This window comes from Rhinopithecus roxellana, chromosome 8 (assembly GCF_007565055.1).
Source record: "Rhinopithecus roxellana isolate Shanxi Qingling chromosome 8, ASM756505v1, whole genome shotgun sequence".
Classification (NCBI taxonomy): Eukaryota; Metazoa; Chordata; class Mammalia; order Primates; family Cercopithecidae; genus Rhinopithecus; species Rhinopithecus roxellana.
The window spans coordinates 47,173,584-47,197,338 of NC_044556.1; the positions used below are offsets into that span (position 1 = coordinate 47,173,584).

The 23,755-nt window shown below is 46.5% G+C and overlaps 2 protein-coding genes across 11 annotated transcripts; both read right to left on the minus strand.

Moving 5' to 3' along the window:
- Nucleotides 1–7,131: 7,131 nt before the first annotated feature.
- Nucleotides 7,132–12,639, minus strand: CIART (circadian associated repressor of transcription). Of its 7 annotated transcripts, none has more exons than XM_030934986.1 (7): nt 12,550–12,639; nt 12,218–12,298; nt 11,541–11,660; nt 11,294–11,369; nt 10,672–10,750; nt 10,144–10,255; nt 7,132–7,795 (listed from the first exon to the last, which is right to left on the minus strand). In XM_030934986.1, the coding sequence occupies exons 3-7, from the start codon at nt 11,640–11,642 to the stop codon at nt 7,271–7,273; spliced, it is 894 nt and encodes a 297-aa protein (XP_030790846.1). In that variant the 5' UTR covers nt 11,643–11,660; nt 12,218–12,298; nt 12,550–12,639; the 3' UTR covers nt 7,132–7,270. The 7 variants fall into 7 exon arrangements, with proteins under 7 accessions (XP_030790846.1, XP_030790842.1, XP_030790843.1 ...); XM_030934982.1 differs by having other exon boundaries at nt 11,541–11,966; XM_030934983.1 differs by lacking the exon at nt 12,218–12,298 and adding an exon at nt 12,346–12,445 and having other exon boundaries at nt 11,541–11,966; nt 12,550–12,611.
- Nucleotides 12,640–14,243: 1,604 nt separating this feature from the next.
- Nucleotides 14,244–23,095, minus strand: C8H1orf54 (chromosome 8 C1orf54 homolog). Of its 4 annotated transcripts, none has more exons than XM_030935756.1 (7): nt 22,969–23,095; nt 22,508–22,572; nt 20,874–20,957; nt 19,871–19,929; nt 18,728–18,838; nt 15,466–15,564; nt 14,244–14,330 (listed from the first exon to the last, which is right to left on the minus strand). In XM_030935756.1, exons 2-6 carry the CDS (start codon nt 22,551–22,553, stop codon nt 15,469–15,471), a joined length of 396 nt encoding a protein of 131 aa, XP_030791616.1. In that variant the 5' UTR covers nt 22,554–22,572; nt 22,969–23,095; the 3' UTR covers nt 14,244–14,330; nt 15,466–15,468. The 4 variants fall into 4 exon arrangements, with proteins under 4 accessions (XP_030791616.1, XP_030791615.1, XP_010385574.1 ...); XM_030935755.1 differs by having other exon boundaries at nt 15,466–15,567; nt 22,969–23,093; XM_010387272.2 differs by lacking the exon at nt 22,969–23,095 and adding an exon at nt 22,785–22,803 and having other exon boundaries at nt 15,466–15,567.
- Between the last annotated feature and the right edge of the window lie 660 nt (nt 23,096–23,755).

A 23,755-nucleotide genomic window follows, 5' to 3' on the forward strand; every position in this document is an offset into this window, starting at 1 on the left:
CTAGTGCCTCCTGGACCACTAGGAGACAGTATATAGACATAAAAGATACTAAAACGAGGTAGTATATAATAAATGCAAAATAAATTATGTGGGCTAGGCACGGTGGCTCACGCCTGTAATCCCAGCACTTTGAGAGGCCAACACAGGCGGATCACTTGAGCCCGGGAGTTCGAGACCAGCCTGGGCAACAAAGCAAAAGTCCCATCTTTACAAAAAATACAGAAATTAGCTGGGTGTGGTGGCATGACCTGTCGTCCCAGCTACTTGGGAGGCTGAGGGGGAGGATCACCTGAGTCTGGGAGGTCAAGGCTGCAGCGAGCTGTGATCACACCACTGCACCCTGGCCTGGGCAATAGTGTGAGACCCTGTCTCGAAAAATTGAATAGAAACAAATAAATAAATAAATAAACAAATAAATAAATCGGGCCAGGCACGGTGGCACACGCCTGTAATCCCAGCACTTTGGGAGGCTGAGGCGGGTAGATCACCTGAGGTCAGGAATTCGAGACCAGACTGGTCAACATGGTGAAACCCTGTCTCTACTAAAAATACAAATTAGCCAGACGTGGTGCTGCATGCCTGTAATCCCAGCTACTTGGGAGGCTGAGGCAGGAGAATCACTTGAACCTGGGAGGTGAAGGTTGCAGTGGGCCGAGATCGCATCATTGCACTCCAGCCTGGGCAACAAGAGTGAAACTCCATTTCAAAAAATAAATAAACAAACAAATAATAAATAAAATATGCCACAGCGTAATGTGGTGAAAGACACTGTCTTCAAAGTTGAGTGATCTGGATTCTATCCCAATTCTAATACTCATCAGGCCTATGACCTTGAATAAGTCATTTAAAACCAGGGGTCTGGAGACTATTGTCTACAGGTCAAATCTTGCTCCACCCGTTTTTGTAAATAAGACTGTTGAACTACAGTCATGCTTATTTGTCTGTGTGTTATGTATGGCTGCTTTGGGCTACAATGGCCGAGTTGGGTAGTTGCAATAGAGACATAAAGCCTACAAAGCCTAAAATATGTACTATCTGGCCCTTGCCAGACTCACTCTATTTCCTCATCTCTAAAATGGGACTAATTTTGCCCTGTCAGTCTCACAAAATTTGTCATGGGAACCAAACAGAATAAAATACGAAGATGCACCGGGCGCGGTGGCTCACGCCTGTAATCCCAGCACTTTGGGAGGCCAAGGCGGGTGGATCACGAGGTCAGGAGACGGAGACCATCTTGGCTAACACAGTGAAACCCTGTCTGTACTAAAAATACAAAAAATCAGCTGGGCGTGATGGTGCTCGCCTGTAGTCTCAGCTACTTGGGAGGCTAAGGCAAGAGAATTGCTTGAACCTGGGAGGTGGAGGTTGCAGTGAGCTGAGATGGCACCACTGCACTCCAGCCGGGGTGACAGAGCGAGACTCCGTCTCTGAAAAAAAAAAATATATTAAGATACGTTGAAAGAAAGGAAGGGAGAGAGGAACTGATGTTAATAAGTTCTGTTAACCACTACCATTGGATCAGCTGAAGAGTAACATTTTTGAGAGCCTACTATATACTAAACCCTGTACTAGGTGGGTGTTTTTTGTTTTTGTTTGTTTTTCTGAGGCAGAGTCTCACTCTTGTTGCCCAGGCTAGAATGCAGTGGCACGATCATAGCTCACTGCAGCCTGGACCTCCTGGGCTCAGGTGATCTTTCCACCTCAGCCTCCCAAGTAATTGGGATTACGGGGACATGCCACCACACCCAGCTAATTTTTTGTATTTTTAGTAGAAACTAATTTTTTGTATTTTTAGTAGTTTCATTACTTTGCCCAGGCTGGTCTCCCAAAGTGCTAGGATTACAAGCATGAGCCACCCCACCAGGCCCCAAACCCTGCACTAGGTGTTTTATGTACATGATTTCATTTAATGGAGGAAAGGGCCAAACACTGAGTGTATAGATCATGTTTAACAGAAAGAATGAGGCCGGGCGCGGTGGCTCAAGCCTGTAATCCCAGCACTTTGGGAGGCCAAGACGGGCAGATCACAAGGTCAGGAGATCGAGACCATCCTGGCTAATAAGGTGAAACCCCGTCTCCACTAAAGAATACAAAAAAAGGCCGGGCGCGGTGGCTCAAGCCTGTAATCCCAGCACTTTGGGAGGCCGAGACGGGCGGATCACGAGGTGAGGAGATCGAGACCATCCTGGCTAACACGGTGAAACCCCGTCTCTACTAAAAAATACAAAAAAAACTAGCCGGGTGAGGTGGCGGGCGCCTGTAGTCCCAGCTACTCGGGAGGCTGAGGCAGGAGAATGGCATAAACCCAGGAGGCGGAGCTTGCAGTGAGCTGAGATCCGGCCACTGCACTCCAGCCTGGGCGACAGAGCAAGACTCCGTCTCAAAAACAAAAAAAAAAAAAACAAAAAGGCCGGGCGCGGTGGCTCAAGCCTGTAATCCCAGCACTTTGGGAGGCCGAGACGGGCGGATCACGAGGTCAGGAGATCGAGACCACCCTGGCTAACACGGTGAAACCCCGTCTCTACTAAAAATACAAAAAACTAGCCGGGCGAGGTGGTGGCGCCTGTAGTCCCAGCTACTCGGGAGGCTGAGGCAGGAGAATGGCGTGAACCCGGGAGGCGGAGCTTGCAGTGAGCTGAGATCTGGCCACTGCACTCCAGCCTGGGTGACAGAGTGAGACTCCGTCTCAAAAAAAAAAAAAAAAAAAAAAAAAATAGCCGGGCGACGAGGCGGGCGCCTGTAGTCCCAGCTACTTGGGAAGCCGAGACAAGACAGTGGCGTAAACCTGGGAGGCGGAGCTTGCAGTGAGCTGAGATCCGGCCACCGCACTCCAGCCTGGGCAACAGAGCCAGACTCCGTCCCAAAAAAACAAAACAAAACAAAAAAACAGAAAGAATGATAGGATGGACTTGAGTTAGTCATTGAAAGAGGGCAGGGTTTAGATAACAGAAGCAAAGCAGGAAAGGTTTGAACAAGATCTTAGGGGCAAAAAGGTGTAGTGTTCAGGAGTCAAAAAAAACAAAACAAACAAACAAAAAAAACTGCACCAGAGGGACCATGCAGGGGAGCACAGGGAAAAATAGAGACTGTGATTAAAGATTTTGGACTTTCTTCTCAAAGCATTGGAGAGCCATTGAAGAATGTGAATAGAATATGATATGCAAAGCACTGTTCTAGGAAAATTAACCTGGTTATCAGCAAAAAGGGATTAGAAGTAAAAGAGACTATTGGTACAGTGAAGTCTAGAGCAGACTGGTGGCAATGGAATGGATAGGAAGAAATGGATTTTAAGAGATATTCCAAATAAAGAATAAAAAGGATTTGGTGACCAGATGGCACCAAATTTTAAGCCTAGTTATCCAGAGGGAAAAAAAAAAAAAACTATGGTACCTAGCGATACCACAGGTAGCACTAACAGAAGAAGAAACTGTAAAAAGTGGTAGCTGGCCGGGCATAGTGGCTCATGCCTGTAATCCCAGCAGGCGTGGGATTGGGAGGCTGAGGTGGGTGGATCACGAGGTCAGGAGTTCAAGACCAGCCTGGCCAACATGGTGAAACCCCATCTCTACTAAAAATACAAAAAAATAGCTGGGTATGGTTGTGGGTGACTGTAATCCCAGTTACTCAGGAGGCTGAGGCAGAATCATTTGAATTTGGGAGGCAGAGGTTGCAGTGAGCCGGGATCACACCATTGTACTCCAGCCTGGGTGACATGGCGAGACTCCGTCTCAAAAAAAAAAAAAAAAAAAAAAAAAAAAAAGTGGTAGCAGGACATGTTTTCAGGAAAGAATAATTTGATTGGTGATTACTGGAAAACACATCAGACTGGAAACCGAGTTCTGTTCCACACATCGTGTTGTCCTAGATAAGTCTCCTAAGTTTCGTTTCTTTTCTTTTCTTTCCCTTTTCTTTTTTTTTTGAGACAGAGTTTCACTCTTGTTGCCCAGGTTGGAGTGCAATGGCTTAATCTCGGATCACCGCAACCTCCGCCTTCCAGGTTCAAGGGATTCTCCTGCCTCAGCCTCCGGAGTAGCTGGGATTACAGGTATGCGCCACCACACCTGGCTAATTTTTTTTTTTTTTTTTTTGTATTTTTAGTACAGACAGGGCTTCTCCATGTTGGTCAGGCTGGTCTCAAACTCCCAACCTCAGGTGGGCCACCTGCCTTGGCCTCCCAAAGTGCTGGGATTATAGGCGTGAGCCACCGCACCTGGCCCTAAGTTTCTTTATGTATCAAATGAGGAGGTTGGGTTGAACTGGATGTACAAGAGGCATTTTTTTTTTTTTTTTTTTTTGACAGGGAGTCTTACTCTGTCACCCAGGCTGGCATGCAGTGGTGGATCTCAGCTCACTGCAACCTCTGCCTCCCAGGTTCAAGGCAATTCTCGTGCATCAGCTCCTGAGTAGCTGGGATTACAGATGTGTACCATCACACCCAGTTAATTTTTGTATTTTTAGTAGAGACTGGGTTTCCCCATGTCGACCAGGCTGGTCTTGAACTCCTGACCTCCAGGGATCCACCCGCCTCAGGTGGGATTATAGGCGTGAGCAACGATGCCCAGCCAAGAGGCATATCTTGGCTCTAAAACACTGAAAGTTTCAATAATGTTTGAGTATCAGCAATAGGTAAATAAAACTGTCCAACAGAAACTTAAACACTCAGTATGCCATCTCAGGGGAAAGATTGGGACTAGAGATAAAGCTGTAGCAGTCTTCTAAGTTGAAGCAATAATGAAAGCCACAAAAGAACGTAGTCAGAGAAAAGGGCCAAGGCCTGAGCCTAAGGGAACACCTACACTTTGGAGTAGGTTGAAGTGGGGCCCTTAAGGGACCTAGACATTGCTGCCAGATAGGTAAGAGGAGGATTAGGATAGTGTGCTGTCATGGGATCTGAGGGCGGAGAGTTTCAGTAGGCAGCACCGAGTGTCAAATGATACAGAGAGCATAATGTACATAGCCTTTGTAAAGGGTATAGCTGTTGATTAGGGGGAAGCTAGATTATAATACTGGTTCTGTGGGCTCATTAGTAACTTTGGAAGGTGCAACAAAGTGAAAGCAGCGGAAGCTAGGCTGCAAGGGGTTAAGGACTGAGTGGCAGAAAGGAATTAGAAAGAGTATAAATAGACTTACATTGTCAAGAATTATGGAGAAAATAAGAGGACAATCAGCCTTAAGATATGTTTTCAAGGAGGAAGGATCTGATCATATTTGTGATCAAATCATTCCATTGCCACCACTCTAGTCTGATCATACTTGTGATACTTGGACAAATAAATGTTGTTGGGACAAACTGAAGTTACAAGATAAAGAGGGGATATGTGACACAGCAAAAGTTCCAGGGGTGAAGGTAATCAAATCGATAGGTTTGCCTTTAAAAGGAGGTCATATTCTCTGAAAATAAGGGGAGGCAATTATTACCTGAGAACAGAAGACTTGAGAATGGATGAAAGATGTGTAACTACTTGTGAGAATCACACTAAACAGCAATAAGCAATGACTAAGTTGTCAGAGAAGCCTGATGCCCTACAAAGGATTAGGATGGGAGAGGAAATGGTTTTGGTGGAAAGTGAGACAAATCAGAAAGAGGGTAATACACAAACAAGGGTAGTTATAGATCCATTCGTGGTCTTCATTTTTGCCTCCTCCTAACACTGAGTTGCCTTCCTTAGTCCAGCATACATCTAGCACCTGCAGTTTTTCTTATTTTTTTTTGAGACAGAGTCTCACTCTGTCGCCCAGGCTGGAGGGCAGTGACGTGATCTTCGCTCACTACAACCTCCACTTTCCAGGTTCAAGTGATTCTCCTGCCTCAGCCTCCCGAGTACCTTGGATTACAGGCACCCACCACCATGCCTGGTTCATTTTTTAATATTTTTAGTAGAGACAGGGTTTCACCATGTTGGCCACGGCTTGTCTCAAACTCCTAACCACAAGTGATCTGCCCACCTCAACCTCCCAAAGTGCTGGGATTACAGGCATGAGCCACTGTGCCTGGCCTAGCTGCAGCTTTTTGAGTAAGTATGAAGCCTAGTGTCTTGAGGTGTTCCCAAGTCTGACAATTCTAGGGAGCCCTTTCCTCTTTACAACTGGCAACCACAGTGGCTGTTTTGGCTCTTGTGTTCCTCCTCTGGCAGCAGAAACCTACATATGCGTTTACCACAGGCATCAACAGCTCCCATCAAAGCAAAGAGCTAGCCCAGAGCAGAAGAACCTGCAAGTCTGGGCCAGCTGGAAGATTACAAAGGTGTCAAAACAAAGGGAAAGGTATAGTGTCTAAGCCTGAATGGAAACATAAACCCAGCCGGGCACCGGGGCTCACACCTGTAATCCCAGCACTTTGGGAGGCTGAGGTGGGCGAATCACTTGAGGTCAGGAGTTCGAGACCAACCTGGCCAACGTGTAGTGAAACCCCATATCTACAAAAATACAAAAATTAGCCAGGCATGGTAGCATGTGCTGTAACCCCAGCTACTCAGGAGACTAAGGCCTGAGAATCGCTTGAACCCAGGAGGCAGAGGTTGCAGTGAGCCGAGATCGTGTCACTGCACTCTAGCCTGGGAAACAGAGCGAGACTGCATCTCAAAACACAACAACAGAAAAACCCCATAAACCCAACTCTGAACTCTGTAACTGTTTCAAGGATGTTCCCTAGAAAAACAGCAGTAGAGTCCCCTTCTCCCACAAGTCTTTTTTTTTTTTTTTTGAGACGGAGTCTCGCTCTGTCACCCAGGCTGGAGTGCAGTGGCCGGATCTCAGCTCACTGCAAGCTCCGCCTCCCGGGTTCACGCCATTCTCCTGCCTCAGCCTCCCGAGTAGCTGGGACTACAGGCGCCGCCATCTCGCCCGGCTAGTTTTTTGTATTTTTAATAGAGACGGGGTTTCACCGTGTTAGCCAGGATGGTCTCAATCTCCTGACCTCGTGATCCGCCCGTCTCGGCCTCCCAAAGTGCTGGGATTACAGGCTTGAGCCACCGCGCCCGGCCACAAGTCTTATATTGTCATCCAGACTCTCACTTGGTAGAGCTCATGTTCACAAACATCCCCATCCCTTTTCTACTTTTACTGCAGCTCAGAGGATACGGATTGGTTTTGGAGGCAGAAAGTTTTCAATTTCCCCTAATCAGCAAACTGTTTAGGTATAAAAAAATTTCTTTAATCAGAAAGGATTTATCTTCCCTCAACACAAATGCACACATTAAAAGTAAAAATACATATATACATGAATATTTACACAAATTAGAAATCACAGTGGACAGCTGTATGCCCCGGGCTAGAGGTTGAGAAGATGAGCATCAGGAGCAACTGAAGGATGGCTTCTCTGCTGCTCTCGGTGTCCTTTGGTCATCTTTCTGGCCAAGGTGGGTAGACTGGGAGGGGATGGGGTATAGCTCCAGTCTGATGGCAGAGTTACTGGCAAACTGTAGCAACGAGGCCCCTCTCCAGATAGTTTCATAGGCTCACCAGGGATGAGAGGAGATGCTGTAGTAGGTGGGACTGGAGTGGTTGGGGCAGAGTGGGTGAAGGGTTGCACTCCATGCTGTAGGAAAAGAATGACGCCAATACCGGTTCCAGTGCCTAAAGGACCATGGCTAAAGGAGATAGTACCTGGGGAGCTGAGAGGGGGGTTGCAAATTGGACTGGTGTGGATCCAGGTGAGGTTCATAGCTGGCCATTCTGTGAGGTGCCAAGGCTGCTTTGGTTTTAAAGCTAGATGTCCTAGCTGTGTCTGGTCCATCTTTTCCATAGGAGATGTAGGAGAGGAAGCAGCTGAATCACTGTGGTGGCTTGGAAAATGCTACGGAGGGGAGAAATGAGAAAAAAAAAAATGTGGAGAAAGCTTTCAGATGAGCTCCACCTGGTTACTTAAACCTTTGCATTCCTTGGGAACTCAGTTTGCAATACAAACATACCTCGTTTTACGCAGCAGATGTGATCTTGTCAGGCCATGATTAAGTAAAAGTTTTAGTAACTAAATTATACTTTCATTTATTCAAAAAATAAATGGCCTACTATGGACCACATACTATATTAGACACTGGATATCCAGAGATGAACAAAAAACAAACAGTTCCATAGGTTCTCACTATTTATAAAATAATCCCTTTTAGAATTTCTTTGAAAAGAAGTCTATTTTTAATTGGAATCATCATTTCCCAAATTCTGTATTTAAATTTGAATATTCTATCTTGAGTTCTTTAAGAAGCGTAAATTAATATTCAGGCAAAATCCTACTACTGTTTTTTTTTTTTAATTTTATATTTGACACAGGGTTTCACTCTGTCAACCAGGCTAGCACAATCATGGCTTACGGCAGCCTCGACCTCCCAAGCTCAAGAGATCCTCCCACCTCAGCCTCCTAAGTAGCTGGGACTACTGGCGCACACCACCATGCCCAGCTACTTTTTGTATTTTTTGTAGATACTGGGCTTCACCATGTTGCCCAGGCTGGTCTCAAACTCCTGGGCTCAAGCAATCCTCCTGCTTTGGCCTCCCAAAGTGCTAAGATTACAGGCGTGAACCACTGTGCCTGGCCTACTTATTTTTTTTTTTTTTTTGAGACGGAGTCCCCCAGGCTGGAGTGCAGTGGCCGGATCTCAGCTCACTGCAAGCTCCGCCTCCCGGGTTCACGCCATTCTCCTGCCTCAGCCTCCCCAGTAGCTGAGGCAATAGGCACCCGCCACCTCGCCCGGCTAGTTTTTTGTATTTTTTAGTAGAGACGGGGTTTCATGGTGTTAGCCAGGATAGTCTTGATCTCCTGACCCAGTGATCCGCCCGTCTCGGCCTCCCAAAGTGCTGGGATTACAGGCTTGAGCCACTGCGCCCGGCCTACTTATTTTTTAATAGATGAGTCACAGCAATAATAACCATGGCTGATTGAAAATTAGGACTGGTGATTATCTACAGGAGACTCTCCTTCTCCATCATCTGAATGCCCTCTACATACCCTATTATTTGAGGACAGAAAATAGGGCCGGGCGCGGTTGCTCAAGCCTGTAATCCCAGCACTTTGGGAGGCCGAGACGGGCGGATCACGAGGTCAGGAGATCGAGACCATCCTGGCTAACATGGTGAAACCCCGTCTCTACTAAAAAAATACAAAAAACGAGCCGGGCGAGGTGGCGGGCGCCTGTAGTCCCAGCTACTCGGGAGGCTGAGGCAGGAGAATGGCGTAAACCCGGGAGGCGGAGCTTGCAGTGAGCTGAGATCCGGCCACTGCAATCCAGCCCGGGCGACAGAGTGAGACTCCAGCTCAAAAAAAAAAAAAAAAAAAAAAGAAAAGAAAATAGGTCACTTCTTTTTTTTTTTTTTTTTTTAGATGGAGTTTCACTCTTGTTGCCCAGGCTGGAGTGCAATGGCATGATCTCGGCTCACCGCAACCTCTGCCTCCCGGGTTCAAGCAATTCTCCTGCCTCAGCCTCCCAAGTAGCTGGGACTACAGGCGTGCGCCACCACACCTGGCAAATTTTTGTATTTTTAGTAGAGACAGGGTTTCACCATCTTGGCCAGGCTGATCTCGAACTCCTGACCTCATGATCCATGCGCCTCGGCCTCCCAAAGGGCTGGGATTACAGGTGTGAGCCACCACGCCCAGCCGAAAATAGGTCACTTCTATACCAGGTCTAAGAATCTATCAACACTGCTGCTATTAGTGCCCCCCTCTCCCACTTCCAGTGATGTACCTCTTATGACCAGCCCTTGAAACCCAGTGTAGACTCAAAAACTTTCAAAGGGTTTGGCACAAGGATACTTGGGCAGAAATGAAAAGAAGGAGAGAGGAAAGGTTTGGGGGCAGTAGGGAAAAAAGAGTTTGCAGAGAGAAGCTGAGGTATCTTCCCGCATGAATCATTTGGCCAGGTAAAAAGCCTTTTGTATCTATGCAGAAAGCAGACAAGCTGTGGCATGAGGGATAAGATTAAACTTCGTGGAGTTCTTCTCAGTGATTCAAACAAAACAACAAAAAACAAACAAACAACAAAAAACATGTAGGAATCAAGACAATGCAGAAAGTTTAGGAATTTCCTTCCCTGAAAAGAAACTTGAAGAAAAGATTCAAAAGAAAATGGCAAAAGGGGCCATTTCTGCATGCACATTTCATTTCCTTGACTATTTTCCCACCTCTTCCTCATGTTCTTAAGTTCTTACCTTGGTCAGCTGATGATTGCCACCACCCAATGATGACTTCTGGGCAGCTATATGTGGAAACCAAGTCTTTAACATCCCTTCTACCTGTAGCAAGGTTCCTAGGTAACGTTCCCTGTGAAAAAGATATTGCTTTATTTATTTATTTATTTAATTTATTTTGAGACAGAGTCTCACTCTGTCACCCAGGCTGGAGTGCAGTGGCGCGATCTTGGCTCACTGCAAGCTCCGCCTCCCGGGTTCTCGCCATTCTCCTGCCTCAGCCTCCTGAGTAGCTGGGATTACAGGTGCCCACCACCATGCCCGGCTAATTTTTTGTATTTTTAGTAGAGAAAGGGTTTCACCGTGTTAGCCAAGATGGTCTCGATCTCCTGACCTTGTGATCCGTCTGCCTCGGCTTCCCAAAGTGCTGGGATTACAGGCGTGAGCCACCGCGCCCGGCCGAAAATGACATTGCTTTAAAAAACCAGCAACAGGATTGAAGAAATCTCCTTTTTATGAAGACCCAAGGAAAGAACCAAGGGGACTTACCCCATCTGTGGCTTCTGCAAAACACCTACAATACGCTGGATCCTGTCCATTGCCACACTCTGCTGAAAACTGCTTAATCCTGGGGATAGGGACAGAGAGAGATTAAGGATTGAGATTCAAGCATGTAGTCAGGTAAAGGACGAACAGAAGGGGGTTAAAATTGATTGATTTAAAAAAAATTAAGTCGGGCCAGGCAAGGTGGCTCACACCTGTAATCCCAGCACTTTGGGAGGCCGAGGCGGGTGGATCACCTGAGGTCAGGAGTTTGAGACCAGCCGGGCCAACATGGCGAAACCCCATCTCTATTAAAAATAACAAAAATTAGCTGGGCATGGTGGTGGGCACCTGTAATCCCAGCGACTGGGGAGGCTGAGGCAGAAGAATTGCTGGAACCCAGGAGGTGGAGGTTGCAGTGAGCTGAGATAGCACCATTACACTCCAGCCTGGGCACCAAGAGCAAAACTCCATCTCAAAAAATAATAACAAGAATAATAATTAAGTCATAGTAGCAAAAAAGGAATAATATAGGCCCCAAACAAGAACTTAAGAGAAATACACATCAAAAGAGGGCAAGAGAGAGAGAAATGAACCTAGCCCAAATGAATGCAACTAATGAGATTACCTCTCTCAAAACGACCCATCTTCAGCCCATTGAGTAGATCTGTGAGAGGAGGTATAAATCCTTGGAGTTCTTTACACTGTAGGAAAACAGGACAAAGGCTGTGAGAAGACCAAGAACTGTCCACACCAGCAGTGGCTTTTCCTTCACCTCCAAATTTGCGAGTCAATACTATCCTTATAGGGTCCTTATCAACCAGCTGGGTGCTAAGCCACTACAGGAGAGTCTCCTTTCACCTGCTTTCTCTTACCTTCTGGGCAAACAGCAGGTCTCCCTCTGTGGTACAACCTTGGATGTTTAGACTGGTCTCCAGTTCACCATCTCTTGATCTTTTCGCCCCAGATCCTGCCATAGGAGAAGCTGAACCCCGCTGTTCCGGATGAGATGGTGTATGTTGGTTACTGGAAACCTTGGATCGATGCCTGCAGCGGATAGGACCCAGGCTGGGCCGGGAACCTCCCCTCTGCCCAACAGTGTCTGGCCTGGGCCCATGGGCCCCCTTGTCCTCCCTCTCATTATCAGAGGGGAAGCCAAAGTCACTGTTCACTGGGGAGGTGGGAAAAGACGAAGAGAGAGAGTAGGAGGAATAGGGAGAAATGCTAGATGGAGAATCCATAGGTCCAGAAGCAGGGGCTGGAGAGCAGCTCCTGGAGTACCCAAAGATCGGAACCTGCAACTGAAGAGCAAAGCGAGGGAATTTGAAACCGGAGTTTAAGGATTAGGAAATGGACTGGGAGACTGGGGTGTACTGCGTGGGATAATACTTATTCTTCCCCTCCCCAATATTACCAGTCTCAGACACAATAGAAAAAGACATTTCTGCCCCCACCCCCGCTCATTAAGAACCTGGGATTCCCTCTCTGGCCTCCGCAGAGCAACTCTCTGCCTGATGCGGCCTCCGTTCTTTTCTTCCCTCAATTCAAATACCTGACTTGAAAGACACCTTCCTCTCCGCCCGTTGTTCGCCAGGGCTGTTCGCCAACCTGAGTCCGCAGCAAGCCTCTTCACCTAAGCCATGCCACCCACGAGAGGTCAATCTGCGCACGCGAACCCACCTGGTGACTCTACAGGAATCGCCCCCATAGAGACTGGCCTCCTGCCCTCTCCCAGTCTTTCAAGATCAGGATCCCTGTGCCGGTCTCTCTGGGCTCGCACCTGCCACGTGATGCAAACCCTCCCAATACGAAGATCTGCATTCTGCCCCCAAATCCACTCCCAAATCCTCCCTAACAGCTCGCTTTTCCTCCGAATATCCTTACCTGTTGTCAGCCGGCTCAGCCCTGGCTCGGTTTCCAGCTCCTTCACCGTCTCTCCGGGTCTGGCTACCCACCTCCGCCTCTCAGGGGGCCCCGCCCCTTCCCCCTCCCAGACACGTGCGGCCTGGCACGTGCCTCCCCCTGCTTACACAGATCTCGCGCCCTCATTGGTTGTGTCGCCGGTAACACGTGATACTCGTTACTGAAGTCCATAGCCCATTTGCTACAGTACAAAGGGCCTCAGCCAATAGAGGGCAGCCGGGTGATGATTGGCTGTAAAGGAAGCATTCCGTGCTCCGCCCCTACATGCGGCTGCCGGAGAGGACCCGGTGATGAGAAAAGGAGGCGGATGGAAAAAGAGTGGAAAAGAAGGGAGGGGAGGAAAAGGGCGGAGTCCGTGGCCTTAAATAGGATGGTGATGCGCCAGAGACGCGCAGCTTGAGTGTGCAGAGATTGGTTGTGCCACTGAAGGCGTGCGCCTCCGGACGTGGGACCCCCCGGTTCCGTCTCAGGAACTAACTCATCTGCCCCCTCTTTGAACACCTCCGCTCACGAGCGCAGCACGTGGAAACCATCAGTGATTTGGGTCTGCAACGTGTGTGTGTGACAGAATGGAAGTGTGTGACACGGTATATTCTCCCGCTCGGCGGCCCAGCCCTCGTGACTCTCCGGTTTCTGTTTCACCTCCCCCACCCCTTTCTCCTCCAAGTTGGGTGCCTCCTGCCCTGCTGGGTGAGGAGGGTGGGGATTGCAGCCGAGAACACCGCGTCCTCTCTGGCTCCCGCTGGGGCGGCTCCTCCGGCCCGTTTCTTACATAACCTATCACGCACGTTACAAGCTCAGATGCCACCCCGCCACGACGCTAGAGGTCAAAACGAAACTCAGTTTTTCCTGACTTTTTTTTTTGTCCAGGCTTCTTGGGCCCGGCGTCCTGAATTATCTGATTCCAAGCACGGGGAACAGAACGGGGTAGGTCCCTGATCTCCTAGGTTATGGCTTTGTCCAGCTTCAGTGCCTTCATTTGTCCCCTGGAGAAGATTCGAAAGACTATGAAGGAGGGGAGGGAGGCAAGGCCAGAGTTTAGAGAGTCTCAGGAATAACTGGGACGTTACTGTTGTCGTTGCGGCTTGCATTTTGAGAGTACAATGGAGAGGAGAGCAGGGCCAAGGACTATGATCTGGTTAAGGATAGTACGTCGCAGAGACCGCAAGGGGGCAGCCCAATTCTGATTAGGGTCCCGAGGATAGCGATTTAAAAAAAAATTTTAAGTGAGTTTGTCCCTGCCATAATTACCAACTGCAAAAGGCACATTGTTGGACAGAGGTGTGGGTGCGGGTGGGTAGGTGTGAATATTTTAAATCTATTCTAAGTAGTTTTTGATATTTTACCTTATGTTTTAACAATGTGCTTATTCTTACAAAAAGAAAGATTCTGAAACCTCAACCCCGTTTCCCCAAGCACAGTTTCAACACCATATTTAATAAAATAAAACAAGAGAATTACCAATATGGACTGCGAATAAACCTGTTGTCTGTGGGTGCCCTTCTCCAGTCTTCTCCAAACTGCAGATTTTTCAGTCCATAATGCCCTCTAATTCAGTTGTCACCCAACTCCCCTTCCAATCTACACTTGCTGCCTCTAAATCCTAGTGCATTCTTTATTGTGACTTTAGAACAGACTCATGAAGGAGTAGATGGTAACCAGATTATTTCACTTATTTATTTTATCTTCCAATTTCCTCTTGCCAAACTCCCATCCAAAGACTCAGAGCAGCCTTCTCCCACCTAAAAAAGCAGAGAGAGAGAGAGAGAAAGAGAAAGAAAGAAAAAATAAAAGAGTCAGGAGACCCGAGAAACCCCTTCATGCCCCCCACACTCTACGGAAACTCCCCAGATATTTTGAGCTGGGATTGCTCTGTGATAGCTCCTGGGAAAGATGTGTGTGTACCCCTCTTCTCCACAGTCCTTTCACCTCCTACTGAATCTTTTTATGCTCGATGGTTATTTAGCATCCCAATTTAAAAATGCTTTTCCTATAATACAATTTTCTCTTCCCTTCTCTCCCCCCACCCTGCCATACATCAGAGAATTGCCACCCCTTCTGCCTCTGAACTTTGCCTTTTGACTCTACCAGGTTGTAGGACCCACCCACTTTACCCTCTGGCATTTGCCGTGACTTGAATCATGGCCAGACTGGAACTAGCTTTGATTGTTCCAGACATTTTGGAAGCCTGGAGAGGTATTCCCCCAACCCCTTCATCTACTTGCCTCTGCTCTAGGAGATCCTGAAGGTCTCTTAGTTCAAAAAAACTAATGACTTATCACAAAAGTCTGCCTCAGCATCTCCTAAATTTCTTTAAGACTGAATAAGAAGATTTTTGTAAATGTGATCCCTCTTCTTTCATTTTACTTGTTATTTTTTGAGACAGAGTCTCACTCTGTTGCCCAGTGGCAACAGTACAGTGGCCAGATCATGGCTCACTGCAGCCTCTGCTTGATGGGCTTAAGGAATCCTTCCACCCGCTTCTCCCCAGTGGCTGGGACTGCAGGCCTGTGCTACCACACCCAACTAATTTTTATTTTTATTATTTTTTTAATGTCTTGTAGAGGAGTTCTTATTTATTTATTCATTTTTAATTTTTTTGTAGAGACAAGGTCTGTTGCTCAGCCTGGTCTCAAACTATGTTGCTCAGCCTGGTCTGGAATTCCTGGACTCAAGCGATCCTCCCACCTCAGCATCCCAAAGTGCTGGGATTATAGGGATGAGCTACCATGCCTGAATCTCTTCCTTCAGTGGCTGATAATTGACCAGGCTGGAAACACTAGCCAGAGATACTGGTAAGAATTACTTCGGTTTAGTGTGGGAAGTTAAAAAATATTATTTCACAGACTCCCCCAAAGCCAGTGGCTGCACTCTTACCTTCTACATGAAATACATCCCCGCCTGAACAAAGGCACACGACAGGAGGAGGGGAATAGGACTCCGCAACCTGGACACAGCATCATTCAGATCTGGACTCTGCTAAAATACAGACATCCCCACACAGTAGGCTCGTGTCATTCCTCCTACCACTTCTCCCTCCCCCTCCAGAAGTACTGCCACCTCTTTACAACAACCTCTGTCTTCCTTTCCTTTGGGCTTAAAGATCCATCCTTCCCCATCACTGTAAGGAGTCCTTTCTTCTGTGCCTTTCAGCTATCCCTGACCATACCAGGGAGGCCAATTCAATTCAATTATTTCTATTTTGTATTTATTATATGCATGATACTATGCTAGTCACTGTGCTAGGTGCTACAGAGAGGGACATAAATATGAATAAGACAAGATTCCTGTCCTCAAGGAATTTACAATCTAAAGAGCGTCTACTATATACTTTATTTATTTATTTATTTATTATTTATTTATTTATCTATTATTTTTTGAGACATAGTCTTACTCCGTCGCCAGGCTGGAATGCAGTGGTGCAATCTCAGCTCGCTGTAACCTCCACCTCCAGGGTTCAAGCAATTCTCCTGCCTCAGCCTCCCAAGTAGCTGGGATTACAGGCGCCTGCTACCATGCCTGGCTAATTTTTGTATTTTTAATAGAGATGGGGTTTTGCCATGTTGGCCAAGCTGGTCTCAAACTCCTGACCTCAGGTGATCTGCCCACCTCAGCCTCCCAAAGTCCTGGGATTACAGGCACCTGCCACCACGCCCGGCTAATTTTTGTATTTTTAGTAGAGACGGGGTTTTGCCATGTTGTCCAGGCTGGTCTCTAACTCCTGACCTCAGGTGATCCGCCCACCTCAGCCTCCCAAAGTGCTGGGATTACAGGCATGAGCCACCGTGCCTAGTCTACTATATGCTTCAAAAAGAATTAACTGCCCTTATTGTCAACCTTTCACTTCCATTCTTACTGGCTTCTTTGATCTGTGCTCAACTATGCGCAGACTGCTCTTTGGTCCTATTCCGCTTTCCAGCTGTTGCTTCTCTTTTTCATTACCAGATTTTTTAGATGGTTGGTCTGTACTCACCTTCCTTTCCTCATAATGTACTCCCTCTTTAACTCCACAAAAATCTAGCTTTTCTGCAAGTACTCAATTAAAACTATTTTCTTGAGAGTTACCAGTGACCTCCTCCTCCTTGGCCTCTTGGTAACTTTTGATGGATTATATTAAACTTTCTCTTTTAGACTCTATAATACAAACTTGGCTATCTGCCTGCTTCTGCAGTCAAATCCTTCTCCATTCCATTCATTGATTTCTCTTCCTCCCACTCACTACAGGCAGTCACTGGCCTTCTGAGCTTGTGTGTACTGGCTTTGTTGAGCTCATTTACTTTCATAACTGTGACTTTGCACTTAGAACTCTAGCCCCGATCTAGCTCAGTGACCTTTAGGACACCCTCATAGAGCTGTTACCATAAACTCAGCTTGGCCATTACCAAATTAATAACTTCTGTCCTAAACCACTCTGGCCTCCCATAGTTCCCACTTTGGTCAACCATTTTCCCAGATATCCATGTGTAAAACCCATGAGTTATTTTAACTCTCTCCTCATTTATACCTAATATAAAATTATCACTGAAGCAAGGTATTTTCTTCATATTTATTTTTCTCCTCTCCATTCATAATGCCAGAATACAGATTGTTTCTGGAACAACGCAAATCTCATGAGTTGCTCTCCACTAAATTATTTATATCCTGCATACAACCTGATGAGTGGTTTATCTTTTATCTTTTTTTTTTTGAGACGGAGTTTCGCTCTTTTTGCCCAGGCTGGAGTGCAATGGTGCAATCTCGGCTCACTGCAACCTCCGCCTCCCAGGTTCAAGCAATTCTCCTGCCTCAGCCTCCCAAGTAGCTGGGATTACAGGCATGCGCCACCACACCCAGCTAATTCTGTGTTTTTACTAGAGATAGGGTTTCTCCATGTTGGTCAGGCTGGTCTTGAACTCCCGACTTAAGATGATCAGCTTGCCTCAGCCTCCAAAAGTGCTTGGATTACAGTTGTTAGCCACCACACCTGGCCAGTTTTTCTAAAATATCACTTTTCATCGTGTTTTTACTATAATGAAGAACTTACTAGGCTCCTTGTTGATTATGAGTCCAGACTTCAGCCTGACACTTGAGACGCTCTGAAATTTGACCCTATGTTGCCACATGTGAAATTACCAAGCAAATATTAGGAGCCTTGTAAATTTTTTATTTTTCTTAATTCCCACTGTTCCCTTCCATATACCCTCTCCTTCAATCATACCCTATTTGCTAAACATATTATGCTTATTCTATTCCTCACTCCTGTGCAGCTCTTTCACTCTTTTTTTTTTTTTAGATAGAGTCTCGCTCTGTCGCTCAGGCTGGAGTGGAGTGGCGTGATCTCAGTTCACTGCAACCTCTGCCTCCCGGGTTCAAGCGATTCTCATCAGCTTCCCAAGTAGCTGGGATTATAGGCAGGCACCACCACGCCTGGCTAACTTTTGTATTTTTAGTAGAGATGGGTGGTTTCACCATGTTGGCCCTTGAACTAGCCTTGAACTGCTGACCTCAAGTGATCCTATCACCTTGGCCTCCCAAAAGATTATAGGCGTAAGCCACTGCACCTGGCCTCTTTCACTCTTGGAATAACTATTCTTCCTCCTAATTGTTTCTGTCCTTTCATAACTACCCACCAATCAAAAGCTCATCTATTCTTCAAGGTGTATCTCAACCACAAATGCCTCTTGAAAGCTTTTCAGACAACTCTAGCCTGTACTAATCTCTCTCCTTGCACTGGCTAAAGCACTGCCAGTATCTTCTGCTTTCAAATTTATATATAATTTAACATTGTAACATACCTTTTCATTTTGTTCTAAGTGTTTCGTAAATGTAAACTTGAATTTTATAAGTTCCTTGAGGACAGGAACATCATAGATTTCTTTTTGATCAGCATCAGTTACCTTAGCAGCCTTAGGCATAGATTACATACATATTGAATACTACTGAACTGAAATTTAACTGCACCGTATCTTCCCAGTGTTCTGTATACAGGGTTAGTATTAAATCTCAGTGAAATATGGCCAAGTTGAGATGAACACCTACATTGAAGTACTAATTATTTGGTTCCCCCATCCACCAAAGCCTGGTATTCCAGGCCTCTATTTACTCCACGTCACTAGGGATATCCTGTCTCCCCCCAGCCCCCAATCCCCAATCAACTCACTGGTTCCGTTGTTACTGGTTTCACAGTTACAGGCTTCGGATGGTCTGCACGTGCTGTTTCAAGACTAATGGTAGTCCCTACTGCCTCTGTTGTGTCCTTATCCAACCTGTTCTACCCTCAGTAGGATTTGGGAAACACAGAGTTATCATTTTTTCCATCCAACATCTTCATAGATTCTCTATTTAAAGTTCTCCCCTTCACCACCTCCACCCAGCCCAAGGACTTAAGCTCAGGGATTCCCCCCTCCCCTATACTTGCATAGATTTGTACCCATCTCATTCAAAAGTCCCTTGATGCCCCTCCTCAGTGTCTTAGCAAACTTACTGAGGACAATTTATAAAGTTCTGGCTTTTTTCTCCTCCCCAGATAGGTTAACAAATCTGTTTTGGGCCTACTACTTAGTTTCTCCTCATCAAACTCATTTTTATTTTTACTAATCAGATACATTTCAACATTGCCCAGTTTCTTTTCTTTTCTTTTTTTTTTTTTTTTGAGATGGAGTCTGGCTCTGTTGCCCAGGCTGGAGTGCAGTGGAACAATCTTGGCTCACTGCATCCTCCATCTCCCGGTTTCAAGTGATTCTCCTACCTCACCCTTCTGAGTAGCTGGGATTATAGGTGTATGCTACCATGTCCAACTAATTTTTTTTTTTTTTTTTTTTTTTTTTGAGACGGAGTCTCGCTCTGCCGCCCAGGCTGGAGTGCTGTGGCCGGATCTCAGCTCACTGCAAGCTCCACCTCCCGGGTTCACGCCATTCTCCTGCCTCAGCCTCCCGAGTAGCTGGGACTACAGGCGCCCACCACCTCGCCCGGCTAATTTTTTTGTATTTTTTAGTAGAGACGGGGTTTCACCGTGTTAGCCAGGATGGTCTCGATCTCCTGACCTCGTGATCCGCCCGTCTCGGCCTCCCAAAGTGCTGGGATTACAGGCTTGAGCCACCGCGCCCGGCCTAATGTTTTTATATTTTTAGTAGAGATGGGGTTTCACCATGTTGGCCAGGCTGGTCTCAAACTCTTGACCTCAAATGATTCACTCGCCTTGGCCTCCCAAAGTGCTGGGATTACAGGCGTCAGCCACCACGCCTGGCCAGTTTCTTTTTAATTGTTACTTATCCTAAACCTTTTAGATGTAGAGGTCACTCACCAGCCTGTCCTCTGACTCAAATATGGAGTAATCAATGGTGAAATCTGCACTAAAGTCATCTGCAGAGGAGAAAGAAAATCAGTAATAATTAGAGAAAAAGGTAACTCTAGATCTGGAAATGAAAAAGGAAGAAATTGCTTAGAATAGTTTAACTTAAGTTGTAACATTTATTGGTATAATCCAATTTTATTTAACTGTAATGTTAAAAATGACTGTGAGTGTATGTATTTATATTTTCAATCTAGGTATCTAAAATAATTTACAAATTTGAAAAATTTTCAAGTTCTTCTCTTTTTAGAGTCAAGGTCTCACTCTGTTAACAGGCTAGAGTACAGTTAGTTCAATCATAGCTCACTGCCACCTCCAGCATCTGAGCTCAAGTGATCCTCCCGTCTCAGCTTCCTGAGTAGCTGGGACTATAGCCATGTGCCACCATGCCCAGCTAATTGAAAAAAAAATTTTTTTTTTTTCTATAGTGACAAGGTCTTGCTATGATGCCTAGGCTCGTCTTGAACACCTGGGCTGAAGCAATCCTCCCATCTAAAAATCAGTCTTTTTTTTTTTTTTTTTTTTGAGATGGAGTCTCATTCTGTCACCCAGGCTGGAATACGGTGGCGTGATCTCGGCTTACTACAACGTCCGGCCTCCCAGGTTCAAGTGATTCTCCTGCCTCCGCCTCTTGAATAACTGGGACTACAGGCAGGTGCCACCATGCCTGGCTAATTTTTGTATTTTTAGTAAAGACAGAGTTTCACCCTGTTGGTCAGGCTGGTCTCGAACTTCTGACCTCAGGTGATCCACCCGCCTCAGCCTCCCAAAGTGCTGGGATTACAGGCATGAGTCACTGTGCCCGGCCCATCATGAGCCTTGATAGGTTTTGTTAATAGCCAGATTTTTCTCTGACCCCATTGCTCTGCTGCAAAGTGAAGAGCAAAGTCTCAGAACTAAATATCCTGAAGCCTCTCTCCAGTTGGCTAAGAGCAAGAGCCTTTCATGTACTCACCATAACTGGGGGTGACTGTATAATAATAGACCACCTGATAATATTCCTCCTCTCCCACTCTTTCTTCATCCTCATATTCTTGTCCTATGGGGACAAGGACTATAGGTCAAGGGACATCTGGAACACCTTACTAACAAAAGGACACCTGGAATTGACCTCAGCACTCCCAACTTTCTCACTTTCTCGCTTTCTCTCTCTCTCTGTCTCTCTTTCTTTCTTTCTTTCTCTTCCCCTCCAATAATCATACTCCCTTCCTGCCTGTGCACCCTTACACCCCTCTCAGTCTTCTGGGCTCCATATCTGTAATGAGGCCTGTTACTCTGTGCCCTTTCTTTTTTTTTTTGAGACGGAGTCTCACTCTGTTGCCCAGGCTGGAATGCAGTGGCGCGATCTCGGCTCACTGCAAGCTCCACCTCCTGGGTTCACACCATTCTCCTGCCTCAGCCTCCCAAGTAGCTGGGACTACAGGCGTGGACCACCACGCCCGGCTAATTTTTTTGTATTTTTAGTAGAGATGGGGTTTCACCGTGTTAGCCAGGATAGTCTCGATCTCCTGACCTCGTGATCCACCCGCCTCGGCCTCCCAAAGTGCTGGGATTACAGGCGTGAGCCACTGCACCCGGCCACTCTGTGCTCTTTCAATCTAGGAACTCCTAATACAGAAAACGGTCCCCTTCACATACTATAAACCCAAAGGGAGAACCAAACCTAAAAAAGGTAGGAAGAGTAGAGACCAGGAATTAAAAACGCCAAATCTTCTATTTAGTATGCTCCAGATCTTATTGTATTTGTGAGAGATCTTTTCTTATCAGTATCTCTTACAAATAACACACACCCTTAGGCTTTGGATTTGAGCTTTAGTTCCAGCTTCACTGCTAACGGAATAACCCTGAACAATCCACTTAACATCCGCTTTCTTAAAATGAGTCAGCTGGACTAAATGACCCATCTCCTTTAGTTTTTCTTCCCTTTCAGAACTAAAAATATGTGGCTTTGATATGACTGGATCAAGAACTCCAGGCCTCCTGCTAAACACTTCCCTGAGTTCCTTGAATGCTTTCCCTTCAACTCCAAGCTAATGACACAAGAATCTAGAGGAAAAGGAAACAATGAGACACACCTGGCAGACTGGGGAACAAAGGAGGGAAGGAGCCAAGCTACTGTTGGGACCCTGTCCCTGAAGACAGCCAGTTTTCCACTACCCTAAAGGTCACCCCACTTCTGTGTCTTTACTAATAGCAGTTTTTTTTTCTCCAATTATCTGGGAAAGGAGATACCCTAACTACTAGTTTCAGACTGTGACACCTTCCAGTAATTCCTCCTTCACCCTTACTTTAGCCCCTCTCATCTTGTTCAACTTCCATGGTGATGGAGAACTGAGCTCAGTGTTGCTAGGGCTTCCTTGTATCTGGAGCTCCATCCTCCTTCTTTGACAGGACTCTGCTTTTTTTCCCCTTTCCTGGCTCTGCCTTCCAGATCTCCATTCTGCCCTCAACACCGGATCCTAGCACGATGAGAAAACTCTATTGCTTCCTATTGAAATCCACCTCTTATCCACTCCTCATTTTTTTTTCTCCCACCCCATTTATGGTAGAAGACCTGGCACAAAAGCTCAGTGAGAAGAGTGGACTTACCCAAGATAAGTGGCACAGCAAGGATGGCTGCAAAGAGGACATCCATTCTGGATTCTGCACTATTGCTGTGAAAGTAAAAAAGGAAATTACAGAGTTTCCCACCAAACTTACCCCGCCTCCCCTCCTCCTCCAAAGCAGGGAAGGAGCTGCAGCAACTCTTCTCCTCCCAGGGGGCAGAACTCCCCGCCTACTGGCTGACTGACTAGATCTCCAGTTACTGCCGGTACCCCGCCAGAGCTGCCCAGATTGAGAGGCAAAAGGGGGTTTTGATACAAACATGTTTCTTAAGCTCCCCCTGCCCTAGATTAGATCCATTCAGGACTCCCACTGCCATTACCAAAAAATAAAAAAATAAAAAAATAAAAATAAGCCTATCAAGAAGTTTCCCCTCTCCTGGCTTTCCTTCCTTCCTCCAAGGCCTCATAAAAAGCTCACCCTCCCTCTCACTGTCCCTGACTTACCATCACCACCCAGAGTTGCGTTTCTCTCTGAGGCTTCATCAGTCTTTTTTCATCACAGTGGAAATGTTCTGAGGAAGGAGTGAGCATTTTTCTGGACTGAAAAGAGTCCCTTTCTTCTGTCTGTCTTGAGCTATGGAGAATAGGAACAATATTTCCCCATCATTTTCTGATTTAAAGCACCTACTGCATGGCTTCAGCTAAAAGTCTCTCAGCCATGGTCAGTTATTTCCTCTCTGGTAATACTGACCTCTTTGTTTTCTTCTGAGACAGAGTCTCGCTTTGTCACCCAGGTTGGAGTGCAGTGGCACGATCTCGGCTCACTGCAACCTCTGCCTCCCGGGTTCAAGTGATTCTCCTGCCTCAGCCTCCCCAGTAGCTGGGACTACACATGCATGCCACCATGTCCAGCTAAATTTTGTATTTTTAGTAGAGACAAAGTTTCACCATGTTGGCCCAGGCTGGTCTCGAACTCCTGACCTCAGGTGATCTACCCGTCTCGGCCTCCCAGAGTGGAATTATAGGCATGAGCCACCGTGCCCAGCCTCACCTCATCTCTTTCTCAACTTCCAGGATGTAAGTTGGGAGAAGAGAGGAAGCAGATAGTCTCTTTCTCTGCTACAGGTGCCACACCCTCCCTCCCACATTCGGTCAGTTGGTGTGTTCCCTTCATTCAGTCCTACAGGAGTAGAGTTTTTATCCTTTCCTCTGCTTTTATGTTTCCCATGTTCATTCAATTCAGAAACCCTTAGCAACGTATGTGCTAGGCACAGTGTGCTAGGCCTAGTCT

Excerpts from the sequence above, each read along its gene's own strand:
- CIART (XM_030934982.1), bottom strand. The coding sequence starts at position 11,906 with ATGGATTCTCCATCTAGCATTTCTCCCTATTCCTCCTACTCTCTCTCT. Across the intron at positions 11,370-11,540 it reads ACCTGCTGTTTGCCCAGAAG|TGTAAAGAACTCCAAGGATT; the intron begins GTAAGAGAAAGC and ends GTTTTCCTACAG. Across the intron at positions 7,796-10,143 it reads GCAATCATCAGCTGACCAAG|CATTTTCCAAGCCACCACAG; the intron begins GTAAGAACTTAA and ends TCCCCTCCGTAG.
- C8H1orf54 (XM_030935755.1), bottom strand. The coding sequence starts at position 22,553 with ATGGATGTCCTCTTTGCAGCCATCCTTGCTGTGCCACTTATCTTGG. Across the intron at positions 19,930-20,873 it reads TACAGTCACCCCCAGTTATG|ATGACTTTAGTGCAGATTTC; the intron begins GTGAGTACATGA and ends TCTCCTCTGCAG. Across the intron at positions 18,839-19,870 it reads TTGAGTCAGAGGACAGGCTG|AACAGGTTGGATAAGGACAC; the intron begins GTGAGTGACCTC and ends TACTGAGGGTAG.